This window comes from Oncorhynchus gorbuscha, linkage group LG03 (assembly GCF_021184085.1).
Source record: "Oncorhynchus gorbuscha isolate QuinsamMale2020 ecotype Even-year linkage group LG03, OgorEven_v1.0, whole genome shotgun sequence".
Lineage (NCBI taxonomy): Eukaryota > Metazoa > Chordata > Actinopteri > Salmoniformes > Salmonidae > Oncorhynchus > Oncorhynchus gorbuscha.
Window position 1 is genome coordinate 22,933,290 of NC_060175.1, and position 22,260 is coordinate 22,955,549.

Here is a 22,260-nt window from a genome sequence, read left to right on the forward strand (position 1 = left end):
TACAGGTTTCCTTTTCACTCATTTATGTTAGTATTGTGTTTGTTAGTATGTTGTGTTCCATCCTCAGGTATCTCCCATCACAGCCATTAAACTATGTAACTGTATTCAATCACTATTGGCCTCAGGGTGAAATCCCTAAGCAGTTTCTTTTCTCTCCGGAAACTGAGTTAGGAAGGACACCTGTATCTTTGTACTGACTGGGTCTATTGATACACCACCCAAAGTGTAATCAATAGGAAGGACACCTGTATCTTTGTACTGACTGGTTCAAAGGGATGTCAAAAAGTGCTATACAGAAAACAAGCCTAGATCCCCAAAAGGCAAGCAATGGAGAAGCAGTGGCTAGGAAAAAAAACTCTAAGAAAGGCAGGAACCTAGGAAGAAACCTAGAGAGGAACCAGGCTCTGAGGAGTGGCCAGTCCTCTTCTGGCTGTACCAGGCGGAGATTATATCACCATTAAGGTCAGATTGTTCTTCAAGATGTTCAAACGTTCATAGATGACCAGCAGGGTCAAATAATAAATCAGTGGTTGTAGAGGGTGCAACAGGTTAGTACCTCAGGAGTAAATGTCAGTTGGCTTTTCATAGCCGAGCATTCAGAGGTAGAGACAGCAGGTTCGGGCCAAGGTAGCACATCCAGTGAACAGGTCAAGGTTTCCTAGCCGCAGGCAGAACAGTTTAAACTGGAGCAGCAGAAGGACCAGGTGGACTGGGGACAGCCTGGAGTCATCAGGCCAGGTAGTCCTGAATCATGATCCAGGGGCGCATGTCCTCCGGGAGGGGAAGGATAATTAGAGAGAGCATATTTAAATTCAGAGGACACCAGATAATACAGGATAATTACACCAGATAACAGACTGAACCTAGCACATAGACAACTGCAGCATAGATACTGGAGACATGGGTGAATCAGGGGACACTGTGGCCACGACCGACGATACCCCCAGACAGGGCCAACTAGGCAGTATATAACCCCACCCACTTTTCCAAAGCACAGCCCCCACACCCCTAGAGGGATATCAACAGACCACCAACTTACTACCCTGAGACAAGGCTGAGTATAGCCCACAAAGTTCTCCTCCACCGCATGAGCCCAAGGGGGCGGAAGGGCAGTTAGTCGCTCCAGTGCCTTGCTGTTCACCTTCGCACCCCTTGGCCAAACTACACTCAATCATAGGACCTACTGAAGATGAGTCTTCAGCAAGGACTTAAAGGTCGAGACAGGTTCTGCGTCTGTCACAGAGATATGCAGACCATTTCATAAAAATTGAGCTCTATAGGAGAAATCCCTGCCGTTTGCGGAGAAATTCTAGGGACAATAAGGCCTGCGTCTTGTGACCATAGCATACATGTAGGTATGTACAGCGGGACCAAATCAGAGATTAATTTATAAAAAATAAAAAAAAAAAAAATCCACTTTGACATGTAGTATTGTGTAGGTTAGTGACAAATCTCAATTTATTCCATTTTAAATTCTGTCTATAACAGCAAAATGTGGAAAAAGTCAAGGAGTGTGAATACTTCCTGAAGGCACTGTATTCTAGTCATGGGTCATCCTATAACTACTGCTGTACATACCTTTTCTATTCATATACACACACACACACATATATTCATACACACACACTTTCCGGATTCTGTCTGCTTGTTCTGATACTTTTTGGTTATTTTATTGCTAAATATGACTCCTGTCAGAGCTAGAAACATAAGCATTTCGCTGCACCAATAAACTTTGAATCTAAAAACACACACCATGCTCTCTTGTAGATGCACTACACATCCAGACTTGGTTTACTATGTGTGTTAGAGAACGAGAGTCGATACTTTATCAATAACGTAGCGGTTAAAGCATTGAGGTATGAAAGAACGGGTCAGAGAGACGGTTTCCCAGACACAGGGGACACTGTGGCCCCATCCGACTTAATCTGTATTGGGTGAAACCTCCCCATGGTTGTTTTTTTACTTCACACAGTGCACAAATAGATCCAAAACAATGTGTGTGTGAGAAAATCTGTTGGAGAAAAAACTACTTTATTGCCCGTATGAAATAACAGTTCACATCAAGGCCTGCATCGGTTTCTGACTGCAGCACAAACTTAATCTAAATGTGCAATGTTTTTTATTCATTTAAGAAATATACATATATTTTATTATTCTAAATGCAAGGGAGTATTTTGTTAACTTTGTTGTTGAGGTACTTAAATGTTAAACCACCAAACAGTTACAATGTTCAATATTTAAGAGTTGCTCATGCATTCTTTAAATGTTTGAAGAAAATTTGCAGTGAGACCACAATTTTCCTTTGAACAAAAAAAATGTATCTTGTAAAATTCAATTGGGTCGATCCTCTCAGAAGTCTACAGAAGCAGACAGAAGAGAAGTTTGGGTTCCACATTGGAAGATGCCACTCGATTCTCATGACCCGTTTCTACTTACAGCCCAGGCGAAGAGAGTGTGACCACAAAGTCCCAGAGAATGCATAAACGTCTTTAAATATTAAAAAGCCAGCAGATAAATTTTAACAGAGAAATAACCAAAGGATTTGCAACAGTCACAGCTTAAAATACAAAAACGAAATCTTTAGAAAATCAAAATTAAAGCACTTTTTTCCAATTTATGGACACTACAAGCATTTGATTCTTGTTGTCCAGCTTCAGTCCGCCTCGAGGGCAGAGACTGTCATGTCTTCTTCAGTGACCGAGAAGCCCAGTGCCTGAATGGATCCATACAGTATGTTTTATTGAGTTGTTGTATGTCAAAGATAACAGCTGCACATATTGCAGATCAGGGTTAAAAAACAAATTAATGCAAACATGATTGCAATCAGAACATACCTTTAAATCCTTCTTCAGGCATACAGACTGAAAAAAGAACACAGAAACCAATGTTAGCAAATGGAATCTTTCAATTCATAGTGTACAAAAGATTCAGGGTATACAAAATAAAGAAGAAAGAAAATTGAAAAACGAGAGGAAAAGAAACATACCCTGATAAACGTCATCCAATGCTGCATAATCTGCTATGGGTTCATCAGCCTGAAAGAAAAAGACAAAATGCATATTCAGAAATCAGCAACATCAAACCAGTCACTGCTCATCTCCGGTAATGACGTGTTCAATTTCATATTAGATACTAGTCTTTACCCCATTCAATTTGATTTTACTTTAAATTCAAGTTTCTAATCAAATCTAATATAAATGCAGTACATACCTTCAGACAGATGACGCTCTCTGGGATGACTCCTAGGCTGCCGAGGGTGGCAGAGTCGTCCGTTAGACACCGGCCGTCGATCGACAGGTTCTGATCAAACGGGGCCACAGAGAAGGCATGCATGATCTGAGGGAGAACCATTAACACACAAAAGAGTTAGGGATCAGGAATCCTTAGATTCAGTGTTGAGCAAAAACAAGGATGATGCATTATGGTTATTCGAGCCTCCATCGATGGCAACACTGGTGAACCCCTCACTTGTATTTTGAGCTCCTTGAGTGTCTGATTGGCTGAGACGATGAGTGCTTTCTCTCCCCGGAGCTTCCTGCGCCTTGTGCTCCTCCTGATACCCGATTTTCCGCCACTGGCCATGGGGGCCGGACTTGCGGCAGCACCGATGGTGCAGTCACTCAGCCTCTGACGCTTCGCCCCGTCCTCTATCTGGACAGACAGCATGTGACCAGGAAGCAAGGGAAACATCGGGCAATATCCATGTCAATCATCCTCTCAGCACTTCTAACTTCTACATTATTGGTAAATGGCTTAGTTCACAAAACCATCACTCAAACATTCAATTCTTAGAGACTTATAAGCAACAAAAAGTGAAACTAAAGTGAGGGGTTTGTGTCCTACCTGGCTAAAGTCAGGGTCTCGCTCTCCGTCCACCTTAGTAACAGGCTCCTCCCTCTCATCCTCTGCCTCCGACCCACTCACATTCACCTCAGGAGCTGCCTCCATTAGCTAAATAGGAAGGCAGTTGTATTCTTCTCTGGAGATTCATACTATTTGCATATTACACTCTGCGACAGACATATTTCCTAAAGAGAGAAAGAGGGGGAGAGAAAGACACTCACCCTCTTGTCGTCTATGACCTTGCGGACGTAGACTGTGGCTTGTGCGTACTCTCTCATGTCCCTCTGTTGCTGGAAGATGAAGCCTTCTCTGCAGTCCCTACAAAGCTCTGGACACAGAACACAAACACAGTCAAACAGTTCCTCTGCACAGTTCTCAAAGAATCATAACAGAATAACAGCAGTAAGTCACACAGTTGAGGGAAATCATAAGGACTTTAATCTCACCAGGCTGGGTGGTGTACTCCACACTGGAGCCGTTGGGTGTGGCCTGACTGATCCGGCAGATGGAGATTGGCTGATCAACCAGGAAGTGTCTGCTGATCACCTCCCATTCACCGGGCCAGAGAAGAGCTATACTGTGCAGAGGGAACAGCACACAACATGAGACCAGGAGGGATGGATGATGAAGACCAGAGCAGGGCTGTATAAAACATGAAAACAACATGGGCCGAGAGGGGTCAGACAGAGGTCAGTGAAGTCACTCACTGTTGGGCGTCTCCCATTAACATGGAGTCATGGGTGAACATGAAGCCTCCATGGGGACAAAGTAGCAAACTGTTCCCCACGCTAGACACTGGGGTGGTCTTAGTGGGCCTCCTACAGAGAGGGGGGGGAGAAGTCATTCATTTGGCGGTTTGAATGGTGAAGCACACAAAAAACAATGCATTGGATTAGGACTGGACTTACCTGATGAACTTTCTCCACTCGTCCACAAAAAACAGAGGAACTATGTAGAGAATGTCCGTCTCCTAAAACAAAGATTGGATTCATCAGTATGTCAACATGTCATCAACAAATATATTCAGTTCAGCCAATAAGATATCTATCAAGTGTACAAACTGTTAATACCTCTTATTACCTGTGCAATAATCATTATCACCTGTGTACTTAGGTTATTACATGAGTAATTAAAGTGTGTTATTACACGTGTACTAACTTATTACTTGTCTAGTAGGCTTGGGCAGTATACCGGGGTATTTGGAAAAAGCCACAGGATGGTCAATAACTCAACTAGTTTTCCCATACATTTTATGGGAAAAAACATTTTTCTCCCCAATTTCGTGGTGTCCAATTGGTAGTTAGTCTTGTCTCATTGCTCAAGGTCAAAGGTCAAGAGCCGTGCATCCTCCGAAACACAAGCCAACCGCACTGCTTCTCGACAAAATGCCCACTTAAGCCCGGAAGCCAGCCGCACCAATGTGTTGGAGGAAACACTGTACACCTGGCAACCTTGTCAGCACGCACTGCGCCCGGCCCACAAAAGGAGTCGCTAGTGCGCGATAGGACAAGGACATCCCTGCTGGCCAAACCTTCCCCCTAACCCGGACGACGATGGACCAATTGTTCCCCACTCCATGGGTCTTCGAACCCACAATCTCTAGTGGCACTGCAATGCAGTACCTTAGACCCTGCACAACTCGGGAGGCCCCAATTGTAGCTACTTTTTAAGTAAATACCTGCAGTCAACTTGTGCAATACGTTAGGAGTTAAAACAGATTGCATTCATTTCACAGCTCAAATTATTTTACATTATAAAACAGTTCCCCAGAACAAATGAGCCAGTCACATATTTCTTTGTAAATAGCACAACAGGAGAAAGTGGGAGCAGGTGAGTCCAGCTGTGTATTGACAGGGGTCGTGTTTTATATTGAAAGTCAGTGTGTTTATGCATCAACAGAGTTATCAGGGGAGTGCAACTACAGTTTTCCTTCACAGAAAATATATTAGTACTGTAACTGACAGTTAGACTTACAGGTTATGTCGTTGTCTTTTGTTTGAATTGTTTATGTTTCCGCTGTGCGGGGGAAATGATAATACAAACGGAACAACGTAGCTAATACTGTTGTATCGGGGATCCTTATTGTAGCAACACACTTTTGGAGGGAAGGCAATCCTGCGCTGCGTTAGCTAAGTTTTCATGTCATCGGGTGTAGTTCATAAAGGTTGAAGAGTGTATGTTAGGATGAAGTGTGAATTCATGCCAGGAATAATAAGTGTGAAGTTTGATTTCCTCCCTTCTGTAATAAGCAGCCAATGAGGTATTTGTTCCTTTATTAATGTGTTTAATCTGAACCCGTTATAACGCCGGTTAAACTGTTATGTATGTATGCACTTCAGAGTTATACCAAGCTAATAAGTCACTCGTAAGATAAGGTTGTAAGAGTGTGCATAACTGTTTTTTTTTCATTTAGTTTATAGTTCTCACGGAAGGTGATAATTCTGACTAAAACTACAGAATAAAGCCGCCAGTTAAAATCAGGGAACGGTTGTGCTCGTGGTTACTGAAGGGAGCTACAAGTACAACATTCGGCTACACTGAGAAGCACAGGAGAAAGGTAGCTACACATCAGAGTGCTGTTGGTTTGTAAATTCTCATCCAGTGGAGAAGTGCAACTGAAACAACATTTGTCTGTGTCGAGCAGAAATTACAATAAGAAGCATTTCAAATCTGCTTTTATAAAACACAGCAGTATATTTCTTATGGGTTTCATCATTTTTCTGTGTGTGAAACTTGCTAGTTTTCTACAGTGGCAAGAAAAAGTATGTGAACCCTCTGTAATTTCTGCATAAATTGGTCATCAAATTTTAACTGATATTCATCTAAGCCACAACAATAGACAAAAAAATAACACACAAATTATTGCCAAACCTGTCCCAACTTTTTAGAGTACCAGATGCGAGCAGTAAATTGGAGATTCATCTCGCGCTCGTAGCACCCGCCGATTGGGTTCTCTTTCCCTGCACACTTGTACCCCCACTGTTTGTGAGTCTGGTCGCTTTAAAGACACGGTTCCCAATTAACACAACAAGCAAAACTACTTTGAAAACATAAAAACAAATGATCGCATCGATACAGACCGCAAACCGGCTACACAAAGCTTAAGTAGGCTACCAAAGGGAATCTGAACGCAGTTCGCTAGAGTCCGGTGTTTCAGCCTAAGGTGCCCATTGTATTCGAAATTGATAACATCTCAAATCTACTGCAAAGGCATTTTAGAAGCATTGCCTCTATAGCCAATACCGGACACTCAATCATTCTACATCGCACAGTCTTCTAAACTCCCGACTCCATTTAATGACAATATGTTTATATTTATTTTTGATTATACTTTTGTAATGCTTTTTGTGACGTGGATCATAATTAGTTACAGTATATCAGGTTGCGTGATCCTCGTATTGTTACTTGGAAAATACAACTAATGGGACGCAGAATTAAATGTATATCACACTCGCACAAATGCGACCAGTTATTGTTTGTATTTGCATTGAATTTATTTCACTAGCAAATGCGAGTGAACTGCTGGCACTTTAGAGCCCACTGAATGTCCATCTTATGTTCGCTAACGTTAACTTAAAACCATTCGTGTTTACCTTTCCACAACACACGGAGTCGAAAAGGGATTTGACCATGTGTTTACGTACAGCTGACAGTCAGCAAACTCAGCATCACAACAAACAGGGGGGCAGACACCCGGTAGCTACGTCGAAAAATTAATTTCCATGTCCGTTGACACAAACTCCGTACATGTCTGTGTCACTGCTCGAGAATCGAGATGTTAGATTTACTCAGTGGATTTATTTTTATTAAAATGTTGTTTTTTTTTAAAAATGATATAAACCAGGCCCTATTCATTTTTGCATACTTTCAACTCGGATCTCGTACCTGCGTACATGGACAGAGAATTGCGTAGTTGGTACGCAAAATGCGTGCATGTTGGCAGGTCTTTATATTGAATACATAATTTAAACATTCACAGTAGGTTGGAAAAAGTATGTGAACACCTAATGACTTCTCCAAAAGCTAATTGGAGTCAGGAGTCAGCTAACCTGGAGTCCAATCATTGAGATTTTGGTTAGAGCTGCTTTGCCCTATAAATAAAACTCACAAAATGTAAGTTTGCTATTCACAAGAAGCATTGCCTGATGTGAACCATTAAGAATTGTTGCCTTGCATAAAGCTGGAAAGGGTTACAAAAGTATCTCTAAAAGCCTTGATGTTCATCAGTCCGTGTTAAGACATTGTCTATAAATGGAGAAAGTTCAGCACTGTTGCTACTCTCCTTAGGAGTGGCCGTCCTGCAAAGATGACCAAGAGCACAGCGCAAAATGCTCAATGAGATTAAGAATCCTAGAATGTCAGCTAAAGACTTACAGAAATCTCTGGAACATGATAACATCCCTGTTGACGAATCTATGATTCGTAAAACACTACAAAATAATGATGTTCATGGGAGGACACCACGGAAGAAGCCGCTGCTGTCCAAAAAAACATGGCTGCACGTCTGAAGTTTGCAAAAGTGCACCTGGATGTTCCACAGTGCTACTGGCAAAATATTCAGTGGACAGATTAAACTATCTATCCGCCAATTGAAGCTCAACAGAAGTTGGGTGATGCAAAGGACAACGACACAAATCATAGAAGTAAATCATCAACAGAATGGCTTCAACAAAAGAAAATACGCCTTCTGGTGTGGCCCAGTCAGAGTCCTGACCTCAACCCAATTGAGATGCTGTGGCATGACCTCAAGAGAGCAGTTCACACCAGACATCCCAAAAATATTGCTGAACTGAAAGTTTTGTAAAGAGGAATGATCCAAAATTCCTCCTGACCGTTGTGGAGGTCTGATCCGCAACTCCAGAAAACATTTGGTTGAGTTTATTGCTGCCAAAGGAGGGTCAACCAGTTATTAAATCCAAGGAATCACATACTTTTCCACAGTGTGTACAATAAAGACATGAACACGTATAGTTGTTTGTGTGTTGTTAGTTTAAGCAGACTGTGTTTGTCTATTGTTGTGACCTAGATGAAGATCAGATCAAATTGTATGACCAGTTTATGCAGAAATCCAGGTATTGCCAAAGGGTTCACATACTTTTTCTTGCCACTGTTAGTGGCTGAATGAATGAGACGGACATCACAGCGTTAGCTTTCTGCTGTGTTTGAGAAATCTGTACCACTGCCAAACCATCTTGATTTCCTTGCGTTTTTTCTCCTCTCCATTCTCGGCCCATCTGCTCCCCCCAGGCATTCTCTGAGCAAAGCAGGCAGACCAGTTACCCTAGCGACTCCACAGACACAGCGTGTACACATGCTGTTCCAGAGCCAGGACTGTTCTTCCTTCAGACAAGCATGCGTCAAAACTTTGTTAATTTGCACAATGTCTCGTTCATATTCACTTGTAAATATCCACTCACCAAAAATGAGTCGATATTGTTATTACCTGTGCACTAACAGTTATTACCTGCGGCCACTTGGTGAGTGTGGGTCTGTTCTTCTCCTGGAACAGGTTGAGGAGGGAGCTCTTCTGTTCTGATGCCATCATCCTGTTCAGAGCCTCATTCTCCTTCCCCTCACGCTCCAGCCTCTACAGGAAAACCCACAGGGATATCACACAGCTAAAAGGAATGTGTGATCAGCTCAATTTGGTTTTTCCATTTACAAGGCTAGAGAGGAGTAGGGAGAGAGAGACAACAGTATCTCTATCCCTCCCACCACCTCGGTCCATCCCTTCTTACCAGGCACTGCTGACAGGGCTCCTGTAGCTGGGTGAACTGGGGGGCTCTGGGGAAATACACCCTCAGTTTGGACCACACCTCCTCCGTCACCAGCCGCCTCTCGCTCTCCAGGATACTCAGGCCACCATGCCGACAGAGGATGTCCTCGTTGAAGGTCTTCATCTCCTCCTCGTCTTCATCCTGGTTCTCTGGGCCGTACTCTGGAATCAGACAGCAATAGTCAAACAATACTGGGCCACACTGATAAAGAACCAGACAGCAATAACCAATCTAATCAATCATGATCTCCGCACAAAGGAGGTGAATATGTTATTTCTGACATGATTCTAATAATATTGTAGTTACCTACTCTACATGTCATTGTGACAAGTAGTTTTTCATGTTGTACTCTGTGACCTCTGCTGGTTTGTGTACCTTTAGTAGCAGTGATCTCTGGTCCCTCTCCGTTGGTTTTGCCGTCGATGTGTTTGGTCTCCTCCTCGTCCTCATCCAGCTGCTCCAAGGCCAGCTGTCTCCAGCTCCGAAGAGACGTCTTGCCCACCCAGTACCCCTCATCACTGTCAGATAGGGGTGAGATATTAGAACATACACACACTGCGCAAACTGCAATCGCTAGCTGCAGTACTACAAACATGTCTGGATCAATAAAATATACTGTTATTTTGTCTAACATTCTGCACTGCGAGGACTGTTTTACGAACAAAAAACGTTGCCATTAATCTGTGAGTATATGTGGTTACCTTTTGGGCGGGCCCTTGACAAGGTTGGTGACTTCTTTGTAGTCCTCGGCCAGCTGGTTCTTTAGCCGCAGCACCCTGCATCTCTGGCCCACACATTCCTCACAGAGAGTTGACCCTGGACACAGGGTCACACACACAAGGTCAGAGGTCACAGAGAGGAGCTGAGACTATCTATGCATATCAGCAATGTCTCTTACCATCTAGTCTTGGTCCTCCGCCGTATCTGTCAAAGAGAAGCTCTGCTGCTTTAACAGAGATCCTCTTGGCCTCCCCCACCTTGTCTGGGTGAAGTTTACCATGAGAACAGAGGAAGTTGCCGTTGTCGATTTCTTTAGTGACCGTCGAGTCGTCCAGCCATTTCTTCAACCACTCCAGAGGCACAAACTCATACTGCTGGCCTGAAACAAACACACAAACATGAAACACTCGACCCGGACCTCAACCTTGTAACATGGACATCTTAGTTGAACTTAAGTGCTGGGAAAAAGAACTCTGGATAAAGAAAAAATGGACAACACACAGTATATTGCACTCTTATAACATTTATTGTAAATACCTCAAGAGCTATATTCTTGTGTGACTTTGTTTCTTTACAAAGTAAGCATAGCTACTGTTAATGTACCTGCATAGCATACCAAGGATGTGGTATAATTAGGGCAGTAAAAATTCTCTGCAAATTATTTCTGACGCCATTAATCGCAACTCCATTTCTTTACCGGACGGACCTTTGAAGCGTGTTTCCACACGGACCCTTTTAAAAACGCACAACTACAGCCAATACTTGTTCCTTTATGTCGCTGAAGACCGTGTGCCTCTAGCTAGCAACCTGATAACTTGACCACAAAATTGGATGGCACAGGAAGAACTGAGAAGGAATAGGCTACTTAAAGTTATCTGGGCCCAGTTTCCCCGATAGTGATGCAACTTAGGCTTAGGATCTTTCCTACAATTGCCGAAGATCTAATATGCGTTCCCCAAAACACCATGCATAGAGAACAGTCGCTAAGTGCGTTGTTGGAGCATGTGTCGATGTTGACTTGCCTACAAGTAGCAAACTATAACTCGATAGATTGAACATTATATTTATTTTAATATGAATGAAATAGCCTAGTCTACTATTTATATTTTAATGCCGTCATCTCGGTTTTCATTTGACACATTTTTATTTGTCGCATGTTTGTATCAATTGTAGACATTGGCAACTTTGTATTTGTAGTCAACTATGTTCTGAAGTTATCGGTAGTCACAGAGAGACAGTTAAACCACGGGATTCTATGTTTGTAGTATATTTTCTGTGTATAAAGTGACGCAGGAGGGCAAAAAGCATCTGACGCCCTTAGCTGTTCTTCGAGTGATCTGAGGCAAGCGTTAAATTACGAGCGTTTTCAAGTGCAACGTTAATAACGAGCGTTTAGGGAAACAGCTGGGAGATTTAACAAGGCTCCTATGAAGGTTCTAACAATGAACTTATTAGCCTTAAGATGCTTTTGGGAAACGGCCCTGAACACTACAGATGGTTACAGTGTTTTCATAAGATTGTTGGACAAATGTAAAAGCTCTTTGTATCCATAGAGCCAGGTTTTTCCTGTAGTCACTCATTTAGAATGCCTGCAGCAGTAACAGTACTTAGCTTTGTGTTGTGCATAAGTGTTAAACTTCAATAACATTGATGAGAGTAGGCCTACTTAAACATATGGAGCATAAATAGCTGTACGTTACAGTGACTTGTGTTTAAGGGGAAAATGCTATTAAAACATTCGGATGTAGATCATTTTGTGTTTCCATCCCTTACAAATCAAAACATAGTATGCCTGTAACTCAATGCACTGCTAATTAAATGGGAAAATATTTTAGGGACAAATATGAGTACAATAAAAAATTAAAATAACTAATGCCATCAATACGATTAATTATTTTAATCGTTTAACAGCCCTAGTTATAATGCATTATACAACACATGAACAAAGAACTACTTTCATATTGCAATATTGTGATAGCTGGGCTAAGGGGATGTTTTTACCGACCGTCTTCCGCAGGTAAAAGCTCGTAGAGTTCCTTCACCTCTTCGTGCTTGGCCTTGCCCTTGTCGACACTCTGCTTGCGCATGTCGGCCATCTCCAGGCACCACTCCTCAAACTTCCTGTTGTCTCGGTCCACCAGCCTCTGTAGAAAGCCTGGCACAGATAGAGGGCTCCCACTGATATCACAGCTACCGTTGCTGGGTTCAAAGGTCATACAAACAACATTCTAACCACGTCACCTCTGCAGCAACAGGTAGTGTACCACGCATATCTAGCTGACTTTAGTTGCAGGGAATATATAACTATACAAGTCTTACTCGGGAATAGCTTTAACCGCCTACACATTTCTTCTTACCTATTTTTCCCTGGGGTGGTAACTTTGGTTGATTATTTTAATAAAGTATGTCAAAGGGATGTACACACTGGAGCTATCCAGCTAGCTCAGTTCTTACCTTGTACATAATGTATTGAACTACAGTCATCACCAGGTGCAGTCCAGTAGTTAGATCCTCACCTGGCACGTCAACGTTGGTCTCCATGGGGTCAGTGTCCTCCTCTCCATGGCACTTATACACCAGCATGTAGGCGTTCCTGGAGCAGTGGTATCCTTTACTGCACTTGGGCTTACGGGTCTGGGACTTCACCGTCTCGGCTGGAGAAAGAGCAGAACAGCAGCAGAGAACAGGTATAAGAGAAGCCATGTTGAAGAGTGGTAAGTTCCTTTATTCTTCCTGTACGGTTTTTATTTTATCTCTGACATTTGTTGTTTTACTGTAAAGTGTTACGATTTTAGATGCACTTTAAATAAACATTGATTTATTAAGGGAGTGGGTGTGGGAATTTTACCATCAAACAGTCCGTTTTTAACCAAGCTGTATTACAAAACAATACAGCTACAATTCAGGGAAGTGAAGGGGAGAAGAGGTTAAGGGGGCACAAGTGGACTAATGCAGAAAGGAGCAGGGGGGGCTCACCGATGTCCTCCTCGATGCCCAGTTGTAGCTTTTTGCCCTCCATCTTCTCAATCTCCTCGTCGTTGAACTTGTACCAGTCGCTGGTGCGGGCGTCTCGCACGTGTGCAATGTAGTGACCCGAGTAAGCGCTGACCCCGCGGTGGATCAGGACCGCACTCAGCTCGTACACACACTTCTCATCTTCTGGGGACGCCACCCGAAGAGACCCAAAACAAACAGCATGGATTATGTGTGTCTGTATGTCATAATGCATAGTAAAGGGTCAGCTTTTATCATACCATAGTCACAGAACTTCGGTCATGTATCTTCATCATTAAATATTCTGCCACATTTATAGAATTAGGACAGTATGTTGAGCCATTGCAAGGCTGGCGATACCTTTTCCCTCCAGGAACGGGCCCATGTCCAGCTGCTCTGGAAAACTGATGAAGGTGTTGAGCTTCTTCTTGTGACCCGTTTGTCTGGGAATCAGAAGACAGACAACATTCAGCAACAGTACCAAGTTAGAGTTGCATTGACCCTTAGTGATACTACATATGGCCACTACTAGTGAAGGTATGCACGTTTTGAGTTGTGGGCTGAGGTATTATACACTAGAGACCCTTCTACAAAAGACAGACTTAATGAATGAATCAAACTGACCTGTCGAAGACAAAACGCATGAGCTGCAGGTTTAGTACATGTGGGAGGCTGTGCAGTTTGATGCGTCGAGTGGCGTTCTGTTTGCTCTGGCAGCTCTCACAGAAGTAGCAGTTGTCACCGTCCAGCTTCTCCTCCTGTAGGGAGCGATCACAGGGTCAACACTAGGTCAAACATTTTTTTTTATTACTATAAACTGTTCAACCCAACTACTCACACGTTATTTTAAAACTCAATCAGTCTGTTACATCAATTAATTACCATGAGGAAATAACCCTGATGTCATACTGCATTAATACCTTGGGGAACCGATGTCATACTGCATTAATACCTTGGGGAACCGATGTCATACTGCATTAATACCTTGGGGAACCGATGTCATACTGCATTAATACCTTGGGGAACCGATGTCATACTGCATTAATACCTTGGGGAACCGATGTCATACTGCATTAATACCTTGGGGAACCAATGTCATAATGCATTAATACCTTGGGGAACCGATGTGTCGTCAAAATGCATTAGTTAAACTAATGAACTATATGCTGTCATAATGCATAATTGCCTTAAAGTACAACATGATGCATCATCATCTTCATGACTAATGTGATGTCAGAATGCAAGGTTACCTTGAGAAACTCTGTGACACATTCTGTAAGGTTCTTGTGGCCCTGGATGTTGAGCTCCAGTTCGTAGTATCGGGACGGCAGTGGAGAAGCGCGGCCACACTGGTTACACCTGTCATAAACCCACAGACTAAGACACTCAAAGTCTGCATCTGTTATTGCTGTTTAAGGAAGTTTGAAAAGGTGTTATGTAGAAGTCTGGGTTTAGTTAAGGTGACTAAATCCTAGGTACTAGTTGAAGAAACGTAAATTGCAAAAATGGCAAGAGCATGGCCCAGATAAAAGCATAACCTTTGCAGCCACAAAGCCAAACCTCTAGTAAAAGTCCCTAGTGTCCAATCTGACATGAACAGTCCAGTTAACAGCCCAGTTTCATCTGTCTTTATGATGTTATTAAAATACTAAAAATCCTGTTGCATTTCTGACTGGCACCACCACTGATGTCAAAGCACAAAATAGTTAAAACGCTTGACTTTATAAAACCAACCCATAAAGCAAAATAGGACATCTCATGGCAACCTGAATATTCCAAATTCTAACAAATAAAACTACCACTGGGTTGTTAGAAAATTGTTTTTATTAGTTTTTTATTTAACTAGGCAAGTCAGTTAAGAACAAATTCTTATTTACAAAGACGGCCTACACTGGCCAAACCCGGATAACACTGGGCCAATTGAGCGCAGCCCTATGGGACTTCCAATCACGGCCGTTTGTGATACAGACAAGATTCTAACCAGGTTGTCTGTAGTGAAGCCTCGAGCACTGAGACGCAGTGCCTTAAAACGCTGCATCACTCGGGAGCCCAATGTTACTTAAGTCTGATTAAAGTTGATGGGTGAATGTAGTGCTGGCTTACACAGTGACGTAAGACATCTGTCCACAGAATTGCAGCTGAATGACATTCTGCAGGTTTGGGTTCTTCTGTTTGGATAATGTGTCCTCCAATAGCGAAAGGAAGAGTTTGGAGAACTCTTGAGCGTCCTGAATGTGAAAGAAAGGCAAGAGAGAGAAAGAGATGTCAATGAGTATAATTAAAATACTGTAGTTTACATTTGAATTGTATTCTTATTTTTCTTCCTATACCCACTGTAAAAATAACTAAGCTTCTCCAAAACATTGTTAACTCTTCAGACTTTCCTGAGCATGTAAAAAGATGACTACCTGCTGTTGTCCTGTGTCCAGCCCTAGCGCCTTGACCAGCCCCGAGGGGTCAATGTACCTTCTGTTGCTGTTCTGAAGAAGTGCAAACAGGTACTGCAGGTGTTCACATATGCTGCGAGGCTCATAGTCTGAGAAAGGGAAAAATGGTGTGAGGACTTCAATTTGGGTTTAACTTTTCAAGATGATTCATTAGATACATGGGCGCCGATACAATACAGGAACAATACATTTTAGTTTGAAACTATTCTGTGCGATCCAGTTTGATTAGAGGAACAAATTGATGTGATTTGGTTCGATGCACTAACATTTGTTGCATAAACACATTCATTTTCCATTCGAAATGCAAATCTGCTGCTGATGAGCTGGGCCTCTCTGAGCAGCATCTGTTTGAGCGGACTTCGGTGTGTGTGTGTGTGTGTAAATTACGTATATGGTGGATGTAGGCATCTTGGCTGAGCCATAAGGGAAACTGGGCAACCTTTCGATTACTGGCCCAATTCTCTAACCACTAAGCTACCTGCCGTCCCTAGAAGTTCAGCCACCCCACTATCAGTTGGGGGGCAATGTTTGCTTTTTGCCCCCATGTCATTTTTGTGTTAGAGCTAGTAATGTATCAATATCTACCTGTAAAACAATTGCTATGAAATAGCCAATGAAAATAAGAAAGTATCAACTTCACCCTGTATATCAAATTACTCTCTCATATTTGATATAACACACACATTCAGAAGTTGGGGTCGCTTAGAAATATCTTTGTTTTCCATGAAAACATACATGAAATTAGTTGCAAAATTAATAGGAAATATAGTCAAGACGTTGACATGGTTATAAATCATGATTTTAAATTTAAATAATAATTGTGTCCTTCAAACTTTGCTTTTGTCAAAGAATCCTCCGTTTGCAGCAATTACATCCTTGCAGACCTTTAGCATTCTAGTTGTCAATTTGTTGAGGTAATCTGAAGATTTGTCCTGTTGTACGAGGAAATTGGCTCCAATTAAGCGCCATCCACAGGGTATGGTATGGCATTGCAAAATGGGGGTGATAGCCTTCCTTCTTCAAGATCCCCTTTACCCTGTACAAATCTCCCACATTACCACCACCAAAGCACCCCCAGATCATCACATTGCCTCCACCATGCTTGACAGATAGCCTTAAGCACTCCTCCAGCAATGTTCTTCTTTGTGATCTGAACACCTCACTCCTCTTTCTATTCTGGTTAGAGCCAGTATGCGTAGTTAACACAAAGTACCATTGGAACACAGGAGTGACGGTTGTTGATAATAATATGTAGATATTCTATTTTTTTAAACACATAAAATAAAAAAGCCGTTTTCAGCTACAATAGTCATTTACAACATTCAAAATGTCTACACTGTATTTCTGATCAATTTTATGTTATTTAAAAATTGACCAAAAAAAAATGCTTTTCTTTCAAAAACAAGGACATTCCTAAGTGACCCCAAACTTTTGAACGGTAGTGTGTGTGTATATGTGTATATATATATATATATATTATATTTATTGTTTCAAGTAAAACTACCAAATCTACCAAAACCATTGCTGCTGGTGAACCTGAACAACCGATCAGCATGTATAACCAGATGAGTTGCGTCTCCGGCAGTAGCTTAGGCTACTTTTATTCAGGTAAAACACCATTTTCAGCCCATTTGACAAAATGGCACACGTAGATGTGCCAGATCAGGAATTGACCTACTTCTCGTTGGTCAGCGCGAGAAGCTGCGCACACCGCAGGGTCACTAGGCTACTGATATTGCCTGGGGTTGTTTGGTATGCAATTTTAAATCAATGACTGTCAACCCAATAGTCATTATTTGGGTGCTTATATTTATCCTGTGACACACAAGTGTGTAATGCTAATGTTTTTTTTTTGTTACTTGTGCCAACTCCACGTGCCTTGCTCAAGGGCACAGTGACAGTTTACCTTGTCGACTCCAGTATTTGAACCAGCAACCTTTTAGTTACTGGGCCAACAATCTGATCTGGAGGCTACCTGCCGCCAATTACATGCTTAGTTAGACACTGAAGGACAGGATGTAGTTGTCACAAAAGATTTGGGTTTTTTAAAGGTTGAGAGAAAGTAATCCGTTTGGGCTCCCAAGGGCCGATGCACTTATATTTTAAACATATGAACCGTGGACCGATGCGTATCGGTAAATTGTTACATCCCTACAATCTGGGCTCATCTCCAAGGTCTAGCACACCTGAGTCCATGTTGTGCTCCTCTGCCCGGGCATTCTGACACAGGTACAGGGTCCTGCGCAGCTCCAGGTTGTGGAACCACACCTGAAGGAAGGTGTTGACGTAACACGTGGCGCCCAGGTTCGTCAGACCCACAAACGTGTTCTGAGAGAGGGGGAGGACGAGAATTAGAGGGGATAGAGAAAGGCGTGTGGGGGGAGAGAGATGGACAAGTTCATCCAGTGTTTTCAAATCAGTGCAGATGAAAGGCAGACAATTTAACTTGAAGTAGACCCAAGTCATGTGTATTTAAAAACAGGCAGGAGCAAGTCCTTGCAGGTGTAAATCTGTGTTCAAGATGAATGTTGTGGATGTAGGCCTACCTTGTCCCGGCGCTCTGAATTTGGATCATCAATGTTGTGGAAGCTGTTTTCGTTTATCTCTCCCAACCAGGCATGTTCCCCAATACCGACAAGACAATTTGGGTTCCCTTTACAATTCCTCCTTTATAAGCAAAGTCAGGGGAGAGATGTCAATATCCTAACAACCATCTCTTTCACACATTTTTTAAAGCAAATAGAGACAGTTGTTTCAGGCATTGAAACTTGAGAATAACATCAAGCATTAGGAAGCAGATGCCATTCTGTAATGTGAATATCAAAATACTAGAGGAAAGGAAATGAGTCATGAAGTGTTTCACCCATCTTTCCATTGCTGAAATCTCATATTGTGACTGCACATGTCATTCAGCTGAGTGACTAGTTAGCTACATGATAATCAAATTGCAGACAAAATAAGATAGTTATGCAACACAACTCACTCTTAGCGATCTGGCAACATTATAGCAGTGAATTTGACATAAACGACACGTTTTAAGTATCGGAATTGAAGAAATTCGAAATTGTTAACTATGTGTGCCCATTTACCTGCATGCTCCCCTCTTGCACGGCGGTACACAGATTCGGTAAGCTATCTCAATATGTTCCCGGCGTATGTCCTCCGGTCTCACCGACTCGACCCAGCGCCAGGCTGCTTTCTCAAGCTGTACGCGAGGCGCCATTCTGTAAGAAAAACAGAGCTTACCATGGGTACCCTGACAAAGAGGTGCCGAGGATGCTCCGGCCTAGTTTAACTTGCCCTGTTAGCACAGCTAACTTAAGTCACTCAACGTCGTTAGTTAGCCAGCTGGCTAAATATAGTTAGTTATAGTAGTCGACGGCAGAAAAACGCACAGCAGGCAACCAGTTCAAATGAAATCATATTTTAATTACATCAACTAAACGTTCTAACACTATAATCAGATCAGCTGATGCTCGTAGCTAGCTAGCTACCAATCATCATGCTAGCTACTAGCTAGCTTGTCAGATATTTCCCACTGCAAATAACTGCGTAGCTAGCTGGCTCTCAAGCTAACTAGCTACCCATCATCATGTCTTGCTAACGTTAGCATATATTTTTTAGAATTAAATATACATTCGAACCTTTCGTGCGTGTATCACAAACTTCTGATTTTGCAGCTGCATATATTTTCATATTTTATTCGCAGTTTGTTTTAGATTTAGCGCCCTTGCGTCAGTTTTTAAATAAATATCTCATCCTTCAGTTTCAAACTTGTGAAAGGCGCAACTACTTACGCATGACGTGCCATTGTTGTCTACGTAGCTTACGTCCCTTTCAAAGAAAAGGCGGTTGGTGGAGCAAATCGCAGTGGGCATTTCCAAAAACAGTAAATACACTTGAGTTTTTCTTCTCCATTATTGGACGCATTCGTCTGTGATCTGCAGAAACCGCCATCCAGTATGTTTTTTCATCCCGTCTGTATTTAATAATGGGAAACTCTTTTCACACCACTTCAATGTCGAAGTGACATTTTCGTAGAGGGTTAGGATATCTTACGCAGCAGGTTAGGATAATTAACCTAGCTGGTTAGCAAAATGATTGTGTGTGAACCTTTATTTAACTAGGCAAGTCAGTTAAGAACCCATTCTTATTTACAATGACGGCGTATGGTTAGGGCTAGGGTTAGCGAAAATGCTCTCCTAACATGCTAAGATAATCACTTTATATCAGTGGCGTTAAAAGAGCGTGTCCCATCTAGTTCCGAGTCTTTTGGCGGCAACTGGCGGTTTATCACGGCAACTGGTTTGATACATTCACCTCTGAAGGTAAATAATGTACTTACATTCAGTAATCTTGCTGTGATTTGTCATCCTGAGATCCCCAGAGATAAAATGTACCATAGTTTTGTTTGATAAAAAATGTTTTATATTCAAATGTAGGAACTGGGTTCTACAGTTTGAACCCATGCTGTCTTTGGCTCCACACCCAGCCATCCAGATGTGTGAAAGTTAGTGTATAAGCTAATGAGCCATCATGGAAGTGTGTAAACTTACATTTTGTATTACCATATCATGTGTGTATGTTCTCTATAGTTATGTACATAAAAATGTATCAATTGACCAATTTGGCACATTTGGGCAGACTTATTACAGTATTTGGGTCAGAGGTCAAAGCAGAGCGACATCCTAGTCCCAGGTTGTGTCATGGAAATAGAAGAGAACTCCTTTATTCAACATTCTGTTCAATATAAAGAGAACAGAATGTCCTTCTGTAGCTCAGTTGGTAGAGCATGGCGCTTGTAACGCCAGGGTAGTGGGTTCGATTCCCGGGATCACCCATACGTAGAATGTATGCTAAATGGCATATATTATTATTATTATTATTGCATTGCTTCAATTGATCAATCTCAAACTTTGCACACACACACTGCTGCCATCTAGTGGCCAGAATCTAAATTACGCCTAAACTGCAATATTATATTATGGCCTTTCTCTTGCATTTCAAAGATGAAAAATAAAAAATGAAAACATGTTTGTATAAACTTTTACCAGATCTAATGTGTTATATTCTCCTACATTAATTTCACATTTCCACAAACTTCAAAGTGTTTCCTTTCAAATGGTATCAATAATCTGCATATCCTTGCTTCAGGTCTTGAGCTACAGGCAGTTAGATTTGGGTAGGTCATTTTAGGCTAAAATTGTTGTTGTTTTTTTAATTAAAAAAGGGTTTGATCCTTATTAGGTTTACCAGGGCTGAAACCCCTGTGCCCAGGCCCAAGAGGAAGCAACAACAAACAAAAAAACGCCAACTACAGGAGGTCTCAGGAGCCTGCTCTCAATGAGTGTAGACAGCCTGCTGCTGCTCTACTAATCATCAGATGGGGGAAGGAGAGGAGGTAGTGGGCCCATGTGGTGATTAATATATTATTTTCAATTAGCTGCATAATAAATAAATGTGAATGGTCAATTGTGTGAGTCGGGCTGGGCCCAAGAGGCCAACATTTATTTTTATCCAACCACAGGAGCCTGTTCTGTATGTTCAAAATACACAAGAGAGCATCAGCCAAGAGGATCAATAGTTTATAAAAAACAAAACAATTTTGGATGAAGTTTTATCACAAGCACATACAAGTACACTATATATACAAAAGTATGTGGTGTATTAAATCAAGAACACAGCCATGCAATCTCAATAAACAAACATTGGCAGTAGAATGGCCTTACTGAAGAACTCAGTGACTTTCAATGTGACACTGTCATAGGATGCCACCTTTCCAACAAGTCAGTTCGTAACATTTCTGCCCTGCTAGAGCTGCCCTGTCAACTGTAAGTGCTGTTATTTTGAAGTGGAAACGTCTAGGAGCAACAATGGCTCAGCAACGAAGTGGTAGGCTACACAAGCTCACAGAACTGGACCGATGAGTGCAGAAGCTCGTGGCGCATAAAAAATTGTCCTAGTTTGCAACACTCACTACTGAGTTCCAAACTGCTTCTGGAAGCAACATCAGCACAATAACTTTTTGTTGGAAACTTCACGAAATGGCCAAGCAGCCACAGACAAGCCTAAGATCACCATGCACAATGCCAAGCATCGGCTGGGGTGGTATAAAGCTCGCCGCTATTGGACTCTGGAGCAGTGGAAACTAGTTCTCTGGAGTGATGAGTCACACTTCACCATCTGGCAGTCTGACGGACAAATCTGGTTTTGGCGGATGCCAGGAGAATGCTACCAGCCTGAATGCATACTGACAACTGTAAAGTTTGGTGGATGAGGAATAATGGTCTGGGGCTGTTTTTCATGGTTCAGACTGGGTACCTTAGTTCCAGTGAATGGAAATCTTAACGCTACAGCAGACAATTACATTCTAGATGATTCTGTGCTTCAAACTTCGTGGCAAAAGTTTGGGGAAGGCCCTTTCCTGTTTCGGCATGACAATGCACAGAGCGAGGTCCATACAGAAATGGTTTCTTGAG

General features: G+C 42.2%; 1 protein-coding gene across 4 annotated transcripts; it reads right to left on the minus strand.

Moving 5' to 3' along the window:
• Nucleotides 1-624: 624 nt before the first annotated feature.
• LOC124028639 (ubiquitin carboxyl-terminal hydrolase 48-like) lies at nucleotides 625-19,579 on the minus strand. 4 transcript variants are annotated; one of them, XM_046340658.1, is made up of 27 exons: nucleotides 19,426-19,579; nucleotides 18,871-19,005; nucleotides 18,328-18,448; nucleotides 17,968-18,109; nucleotides 15,743-15,870; nucleotides 15,438-15,562; nucleotides 14,585-14,693; nucleotides 13,959-14,092; nucleotides 13,695-13,777; nucleotides 13,317-13,496; nucleotides 12,857-12,994; nucleotides 12,346-12,495; nucleotides 10,519-10,719; nucleotides 10,322-10,436; nucleotides 9,996-10,138; nucleotides 9,582-9,781; nucleotides 9,308-9,430; nucleotides 4,752-4,813; nucleotides 4,551-4,661; nucleotides 4,290-4,420; nucleotides 4,065-4,171; nucleotides 3,844-3,951; nucleotides 3,469-3,651; nucleotides 3,211-3,336; nucleotides 2,987-3,035; nucleotides 2,835-2,861; nucleotides 625-771 (listed from the first exon to the last, which is right to left on the minus strand). In XM_046340658.1, the coding sequence occupies exons 2-27, from the start codon at nucleotides 19,002-19,004 to the stop codon at nucleotides 659-661; spliced, it is 3,243 nt and encodes a 1,080-aa protein (XP_046196614.1). In that variant the 5' UTR covers nucleotide 19,005; nucleotides 19,426-19,579; the 3' UTR covers nucleotides 625-658. The 4 variants fall into 4 exon arrangements, with proteins under 4 accessions (XP_046196614.1, XP_046196608.1, XP_046196623.1 ...); XM_046340652.1 differs by having other exon boundaries at nucleotides 13,317-13,499; XM_046340667.1 differs by lacking the exon at nucleotides 625-771 and adding an exon at nucleotides 2,013-2,713.
• Nucleotides 19,580-22,260: the final 2,681 nt, after the last annotated feature.